Source organism: Pediculus humanus, genomic scaffold, assembly GCF_000006295.1.
Source record: "Pediculus humanus corporis 1103172107631 genomic scaffold, whole genome shotgun sequence".
NCBI classification, from domain to species: Eukaryota; Metazoa; Arthropoda; class Insecta; order Psocodea; family Pediculidae; genus Pediculus; species Pediculus humanus.
The window spans coordinates 97,913-106,566 of record NW_002987244.1 but is presented as its reverse complement, the minus strand read 5'-3'; the positions used below and the strand labels follow the sequence as shown (position 1 = coordinate 106,566).

General features: G+C 23.3%; 3 protein-coding genes across 3 annotated transcripts in view; all 3 read left to right on the top strand.

Moving 5' to 3' along the window:
* Positions 1-904: 904 nt before the first annotated feature.
* Positions 905-4,404, top strand: Phum_PHUM257210 (fbxl4, putative; the record flags this gene model as incomplete). The annotated part of the gene is made up of 11 exons (XM_002426456.1): positions 905-1,141; positions 1,268-1,361; positions 1,552-1,756; positions 1,919-2,141; positions 2,219-2,332; positions 2,526-2,776; positions 2,858-3,126; positions 3,205-3,370; positions 3,446-3,637; positions 3,886-4,008; positions 4,332-4,404. The coding sequence occupies 11 exons, from the start codon at positions 905-907 to the stop codon at positions 4,402-4,404; spliced, it is 1,947 nt and encodes a 648-aa protein (XP_002426501.1).
* A 2,606-nt stretch (positions 4,405-7,010) lies between these two features.
* Phum_PHUM257200 (uncharacterized protein) lies at positions 7,011-8,035 on the top strand (the record flags this gene model as incomplete). Its single annotated transcript, XM_002426455.1, has 3 exons — positions 7,011-7,145; positions 7,416-7,558; positions 7,753-8,035. 3 exons carry the CDS (start codon positions 7,011-7,013, stop codon positions 8,033-8,035), a joined length of 561 nt encoding a protein of 186 aa, XP_002426500.1.
* A 251-nt stretch (positions 8,036-8,286) lies between these two features.
* Phum_PHUM257090 (uncharacterized protein) overlaps positions 8,287-8,654 on the top strand; it is a gene marked incomplete at both ends in the record, with an annotated part of 3,109 nt that continues 2,741 nt past the window's right edge. Inside the window, 2 exons of the mRNA XM_002426454.1 lie at positions 8,287-8,433; positions 8,518-8,650. Coding sequence (XP_002426499.1) covers positions 8,287-8,433; positions 8,518-8,650 — 280 coding nt within the window. The remainder of the gene's footprint in view (positions 8,434-8,517; positions 8,651-8,654) is intronic.

Genomic DNA, 8,654 nt, shown 5'->3' with positions numbered 1-8,654 from the left:
ATCTGTTGTGAAAAAATAAAATTAAAGAATCTCTCAAACATTTAAGACAAAAAATTAATTCTTTATTTAAAAAGTGTAAAAAATTATTTTTTGTAATGTTTAATCATAAAACTTAATCTAAACAAATAAGCTACATTGAATATTTATTTGATCCTTATTAAAATTTTTCATAGTTTAATAATTTTGCACATTTGGTGCTTATAAAAAACTATAAAAACTTTTTTAATAAATTTCAATAATATCCTTCAAATAGTTATGGTCAAAATTAACCTTAAAAATTTTTAGCCTTTGGCATATTTTACAAATGATAATATATATTTAAAAGATAAATAGCGTTATAAAATATAACATTAATTAATACAATTTTTAAGTATATGTATTTCATTTGAATTTTAAAATATTATATATTACTAAATGTATGTTAATACAAAGACTACCCGAATCAACACGTTAAAAGACGACTCAGACGCCGGCATTTAATTAAAAAACTATTATAAAAAAAAAATTTTATGAATCAATCAATATATTATTCAAATATTTAGAATTGAGAATTTAAAATATTTAATTATTAATAAGGTAATTTTTAACTTTACCTTAATTTTGGATAAAAAAATTTCCACGCATAAAATGTTGAAACCAATGATAATGACAAAAATAAAATTCTTAATGTATAAGACAAATAAAAAAAATAATTAATACATTTGTCAACAACTAAGTTTAAAAAGAAAAAACTAGAGTTCATATTGTTAAAAAAAGTTTAATAATTTAATACATTATTAATTCAACAAAAATAAAAATTAAAAAATTCACCGAAAATTACAAAAAATACAGAAACTAAATTGTCGTGGAATTAAAACTGTCGCACAAATGACACAAACAGTGTTGAGGTAAATAATTTAACGAAATGGAAAAACATTTTTACTCTCAAAAAATTTGTAGTTTACCTCTAAAAAAAATTCAAAAATTTGTACTACAAGAGTTTAAGGAAGACATTAACTTTGTTGAACAATATGTGCATGAAGTATTGGATTTTAGTTCTCAATACGGCAGTGATACTAGCATTTCATACACCGCCTATAACTTGACAGGAAAACCGTCCAAGTTTCCTGACTACGGAGATTTTCCACAAGCCTTTGTCATGGTATTTTAAATACCATAAAATAATATACTATATTATTTTATTTCAGTTTCCTCTTATTAATTTAAAATTTAAAAGTAATCGAAATGTAGTCTATCAATTTTTCTACCATACATAATTATGTTTTAGAAAACTTATGGCAACTGGTGGAAAGAAGCACCTTCTAGCACAGTAGATTATATGCCACAAAACACATCTAAAATACCCAGTGTTGATTTTGTGGGTAATTATTTTAACATTAAATTATCTGAAAATTTCAAAATTTTTTTAACTTAATTGAATTTATAAATCTTTAGGTTAGATTTTTTCTTGACTTTTTATTGCATTCTCTTAAAAACCTTAAAATAAAATTAACGTGTAGTTACATTTCTTTTAAAATGTAATTTTAAATAAATAATTAATTTTTATTATAGATGTTTCTTTTGAGGAATGTGTATATCCTTTTAGAATTAGTATTTATGAAACTTATAATCCTGGAGCAGTTGTTCGTATTTGGGCAAAAAATCATGCCAACTCAAAAAATATGTGGGAATTATTGTGGGAAGGTGAACCCTCTAAGCAAAAACACATTCCAAGAGTATTTACACCTTTCATCAAAATAGTTAATTTCACTACATGGTAATAAAACTAAAAATTTTTATATTTAAATGTAGCTACCACATATATTCTTTAACTCCAGAAATTTTTTAAAAATTATTTTTAAAAACATTTCAAATTTTTATAAAATGTAATTGAAAACTTACTTTTACTAAATGATTTTTAATCTTTAATAATTTTTAGTGTTCTTAGAATAGAATTTAATCATTCTCAATTGGAATATTATACTGGGATAGATGCTGTGCTCTTGGTGGGAACAAAACAACCTATAAAAAGTAATTTTTTATCTTCAAACAAAATATTTGACCTAGAAAATGATGAAGGAAATATAGATCTAAGTGCAGAAGTGTTTGGAAAACTAACTCAGCAAATATATGAACTTAATTTACATTATATTCCCAATAAGGTAATTTTGTTAGTATATTATAATTAAAATCAGTAATGTCACAGATTTTTATTTTCTTATTAAAAATACTTGTTTAGGGTACAGACATACACAAAGTTAAAAGAAATTTTCAAAATAAAACTGATGCCGTAAATGCTACACAGTCAACAAGAGATTATTGTAATAATAGTGGAAGGTTTCAATGTTTGCCAGTAAGTATTTTACAAAACTTTAATAATAAATTGTAAAACTTACATGTATAATGAGTTTAAGTTTCTTAGACTAAAAACATATCGTAACTTGAAATATGCGTGCAAAACTAATCTTTTTGCATTACTTTAAACAAATTATTGACTATTATTCTGCTATTCTAACTTTTTGTCTGATTAATTTTTACAAATCAAGGATGAAGCAATATTGAAAATTTTGGGATATCTTGATTTAATATCATTACGTAGATGCGCTCGTTTAAATCGACATTTCAACTTGCTTTGTTACGATAGTTTTTTGTATAACAGTTTATCTCTACAACCTTATTGGAACATTATAAATAATGGAGCTCTACTTAGTTTGAGTAAACAATGTCAACATTTACAAAAGCTTGATTTAAGTTGGTGTGGAAGTTACAATGCTATTACTCCTTCCGTTTTTCAAGAGTAATTTTTACTTTCTTTTTTTTTTATTTTGATAAAATTTTATTATGCTACAGACTATTTTAGTACGCTAATTTATTTCAGATTTTTAATCCCTAGTTATGGTACTCTAACTCATATTCGTTTGAATAGCTGTAAATTTGTAACAAATGAAACAATTGAAGTTTTAGCTCAGTGTAAACAATTAAAAGAACTTGGTTTAAGAAATTGTACTACTGTAAGCAGCAAAGGATTTTACTGTTTAGAAAAACTTTCTCAATTGGAATACCTCGATTTATACAGGACAAATATTACTTGTCAACCTCTGATTGAAATCCTAAAGAACAACAAAAATTTATTGCATTTGAATTTGGGTAGTATTTTAATGCAATAATAAAATTATTACTTGTATGCTTATTCTTTTTATTTATCAATTTTAAATATAAAAATAGGATCTTGCACCAAAATAAACAATATGGATGAAGTTGTGTTAGCTATATCTGAAAATAATAAAAAACTTATTTCACTCGATCTCTGGAAAACTTCAAATTTAACTCAAGTTGGAGTTTCAGCATTAAGTCAATGTAGCTTACTTGAAGAAGTGGATTTAGGGTGGTGGTTAGTATTTTAGTTTTATTTTTAGATTGAAAAAAAATTTAATTTTTTATATTAATAGAAATTTTGTTTTTACAGCTTGGGATTTACTTCACCTTTTGATAGTTTGTGTAATCTAGCAGAAGGATGCAGTAAACTAAAAAAGCTGTTTCTAACAGCTGTTCGAGGGATTTGTGATAATGATTTAGAGCCTTTTATTAAATTTTGTCCTGATTTGGAACAAATAGATTTATTAGGAGCTCGAGGGATCACATCAGAAATTTGCCTTGAGTAAGATACATATTTAGATATACTTTTCTAATTTATCTACAGTATAAGTTGGATCACACTCTCTTTTTTTGGTACTTTATTCTGATTGTTTTGGTAAAATTTTTGATATATTATTAATTTTTGAATAACATAATTATAAAAAAACATTGATTTATTTAATACACATTATTGGGTAAAAATATTGTTTTTTTAAGGTTTTTCAAAATTTAAATGTTGTTTCATAACAATTACTGAATTTTTTTTTTTAGATTATTAATAGGATTACCGAAATTAAAGCTTTTGGATCTCAGTTTTTGCAATTTAATATCTTATGCAAATATTTCTGACTGGAAACATCTTTTCCCTCATGTTTCTTTTAAAAGAAGTTCTCAGTATGAAGTTCTAATAAATTTTCAATAAAATTTATAATTTTATTTATTTAATTTTATAAATAAATATTGCATGAAAATTTTTTTTAGTCTTATTGTAAAATAAATTTTGTACATAATAAATGATTTTTATAATAATTTTTGAATTACTTTTATTTTCATTATGAATACTATTAAACTACTATTGGAATTGTAAAAAGTTGGTAAAATATTGTATAGTATGTTAAAGACGTTAAAAGCAAAATAACTCGAAACTACTGGTATGCCATTGTTTTTCTATTAAATACATTAATAAATGTAATTGAATAATATCATTAAAATTTCAGCTTTAAACAAACTAATTTAAATGAAAAAAAAATTTCAATATTTGCTGTAAATTTTAATCCTTTAAAAAAATAATTTTTTGATAATTTCGTATATGTTTAACATAAAATAGAAACAAACTTTTTGGGTTAAGTACAATTATAGATCACTGTTAATGAGTATTTTAAAATAAAGTGATAATATATAGCTAGACTTTTTAATCATTTTACAACCATTTTGAATTTTAAGATACTGTCATATAAAGTATTAGTTTTGAAACAACAACAATTTTGTCAATTTACTAAAAAAAATTTTATTAATACCTTCATTCATTTGTTAATTAAATATTTACAAACTTTGCAGTATTTCCTTCCAAAATTGGAAATTATTAGTAAAATCTTAATTAATTTCCAAAATCTGTAGATATTACTTAAACTGACTAAATCACTTAAACTAATAAACAACTTTTTTTTTTCATTTTTTAAAATAACTATCAAGATTTATAACACTCATGAAAACCTTAAAATAATTTACGACATATTAAACAATTGAAAGTTTATGAGTTATCAATATTTTTCTATGAAATTCACTATTTGTTGCTAGAAACGAGGCGTATTTTCTATACTTTAAAATTAATTTGCAAAAAAGCTATTGTATTCAATATGATTACAGGTAATTTTCTGATATACATTTTTTAATTTTATATTAAGTGAATTGTAGCAATAAAATTAATAGTGGAGTTTTAGGGAATTTTTAAATTGAATTTTAGTGTCTTAAATACTAAAACCATTTTAAACAATTATTTAATAATACTTGGTTGCCAAAAAGTAATAGTTTTTACTCTGTTATTAAAATTCATTTTTAAATTTATACGTGATTTAAAAAAAAAAAAAAAAACATTTTTACGTGTAAAACATTTTATTTCAAAAATAATATTTTTACAAATTTTTTTTCACAATTTCAATCGGTTATTTTTATTTATTCTCGCAATTATTAGTAAATAAATTTTAGTTTTACAATATTATAACTGTTCAAAAAATATTTTTACTTAATCAATATTTCTTTGTTTAGAAGTTCTTTAAAAATCCAATAGAGGTCACACAGTTATATTTTTTTTTTGAGAAAGACGCTATATGTTGAAAGTAAATTACGTTATTTAATTTTTAATGAAAATTCTACGTTAATATTATTTTATTTAATATTTTTTTTGCTAAAAACTTGTAATTTTTACTCCCGCATTTAGTTTTCGTAATTTATTTTTTTTTTTAATTGGTGTTTACGTAAAACTAAACATTAAAATACATATTCCGCCATATTTGATATCTAATCGAGTACGAATGCATAGACATGATGGACACTCCTACGGTAAATTTTCATTTGTGTATTGCCTTAATAATTGCTGTTGTGATTTAATATACAAATTAAAGGCATGGTCTCACCTCCAAAGATTTTTAAAAAATCGCTCGACAAATTTGATATCGCCGTAATTAGTTCGCAAAAAAACATTTTGCAAACGCAGAAAGGTAAGGCTTGTAAGCACAGTATTTGGACTATTTTTTTTTTGACAAAAAAAAGCAGTTTATATATAACAAATTTCATTAAGTTAAAATATATCAAGTTAAGTTAAAATAACACGCTTTTATTTTTACTTCTAACAAGTATTTGTGAGTATTTCATTAATTTATGGTGTATTTCAAACCAGGTTCAACTTAATTTTTTTCAAATATTGGTTTTAAAAAATATCGTTTGTTTAATTTAAAAAATTTTTTTAAATTATATATATTTATAGTTTATAAAATCGATTAAAACTTCTTTTCTTTTTATTTTTTTTTGAAATATAATAAAATTACCATATGTCTTTATCATTTATTGCTTGTCAAGTAATTTAATAATATTGCTAAAATAAACAAATAATTTACAGTTCTTAGTTTATAATTTTGTCTTCTATTACGGTTAAACAAAATATTTTTATTATTTTAAAAATTAACAAGTTTAATTAGGTAATATTTGTTTAGTTAAAAGTTTGTTTAGAATTTCAATCATAACAAGCATTTTTACCTTAAGTATTGCAATTTTTTTTGAAACATTTAAGTAGTTTTATAAAAAAAAAAAAAAAAGTTTGATTTTTAATTTTTACGTTTCGATGCACTAGTGGGCATTTAAACTTATTTTAAATTTTTTTTGGTATTTTATTTTTTTTTGAAATTATAAGGTAAATTTATTTTACAGGATTTGAACAGCATTACTCATCCTCTTCGCAAAATCATCATCCTAAATTTTTATCTAATACACGATTTTATTTGGACATTAACAGCAGAAAAGAATCAAACAAAGTTGAAACCATCTTGAAATCTTATGGCGCTGTAAGTTTTTTTCTATACTTTTTTAGATTTAATTTCAAAATGTAATTTAACGGTACTTTATTTCTTTTTGATTAAAGTCACACTTAATTACCTAATCAAATAGATCTCGAAAATATTCTACAAATTGCTTACTTAAACTATTAGAATATTTAATAATTTTTTTATACATTAATATGTAATAATTTAAAATATAAATTTTAATTTATTGCTACTTCATTTAAAAAAATTAAAATTTTAATCACATTATTTAACTAAGTATTTTTTTATTTTTTTTTTTAGAAAATAGAAGTATTTTTAAAAAAAGGAATTAAAGTTATTATAACTGACAAAGCAGAATGGATGGGAAAAGTGCACAGTCCTGCTTCTTCTGTTTCACCTATAACAACTCCGTCTCCATCTACTAATCAAGATCAACACTTAATTTTACCTGTAAGTTTTTTTAAATTAATTTTAAATTTTAATAAATGCATTTTTGTATGAAACTATTATATTTCATAATTTTAAGTAATAGTTAATCAAGTTTCAATAATTTCTCATCAAAATTCTGCTTTCGCTATAAGAAAAATTGCTTTTTGACATTTGAAAATTTAATTATTTTTATTAGTTATCCAATTTTTTCATTTGTAGTTTTTTGTTTTTTAACATACTTTCAATTTCATTGAATATTTATTTACATTGCATGTCTTCTTAAAAAGATATTAAATTTTTTAAAATACATATTTATTTTAAATTTAATTTTAGAAGAGTAGAGCATCTGCTATGCTAGAAAAGATTTCTCAACAACCATCGTCTTCTTGTGTCAGTCTTTTGGAATTAGCTCAGAAATGGAGGATTCCTGTATTGCCTTTGCGAAATTTGTGGCATTGGATTGCAAAAGCTGAGAAATCGTTTTTATCTAAATTAAACGAGAAAAAAAAGCAAGTCTCTGAAAGTAAAATAATTATATGTGCTAGAAACAAAACACCATTTATAAAAATAGAATCAGTAACCTGGTAAATATTTATTATATAAAATATGTTTCATTTCGTTATTTACAAATATTATTATTAATCTTTCTTTTTTTTTTTTTTTTACTTTAAAGTGAAAATAAGCCTGAATTTTCTGAATTGGAAGTTTGGCCAAATCTAAATCTGGATGGTCGTTTAGGGCAATGTCCATTTCAACTTCTCAGTTCTCATAGCTTCACTGTTTCAAACGGTCGGCCTCAAGAGTTGGGAAATTTATTAGAAATAAAAAAAAACGTGGCGGTGGAAGTAATACAGTACAAAACTGATTTTATTTTCCAAAACAATACAGAATTTGAGAAATGCAAAGAAAAAGAAAGTGTATCTACAAAAGTCTCTAAAAATTTATGCGTGAGTTGATTAATATTTTTTTAATTTCAATTTGTTTGATAAGACTCTCATCTATATTTTATTTTATGTAATCGATGGGAAATAGTTTTTTTAAGCTTTTGTATGTAGCTTTAATTGAACAAAGCTTTCAGAAATCTCTATTTATTAATGGCAAAAAAATAACCTGAATTTTTTTTGGGGAAAAACATGTGTTACAAAAATACATTTTTTATGAATTTATTTATATATTAGGACGTGAACTTACTTTTTTTTTTAGAAAAATGACTCGGCGGCCTATCAAGAGTAATTTTTTCAATCATTATGATGAAGCATGCAAATTTACGAATTCAAAGCAAGATCTTTCATCACTTCAAAATGGACTCAGTAACCGTAATATATCAAGACAATCTTCGCAAGAATTACTTAAGGTAAAATTAATTGTACGAGTTTTATTTTACAAAAAAAAAAAAAAGAAAAAAACTTAATTTAAATGTTTACATTAATTACTTAAGGTTCAATGCAATGGATTACCCTTAAGTCATAGAAATTCTAAACTACTTTCTCCCAGTGGTAGTGACGTATTACCGCTACCTTCTTCGCGGAGATCCACTCGTCGTGCTTCCGCTTCATGGTGTGGAAGTACTCGTGA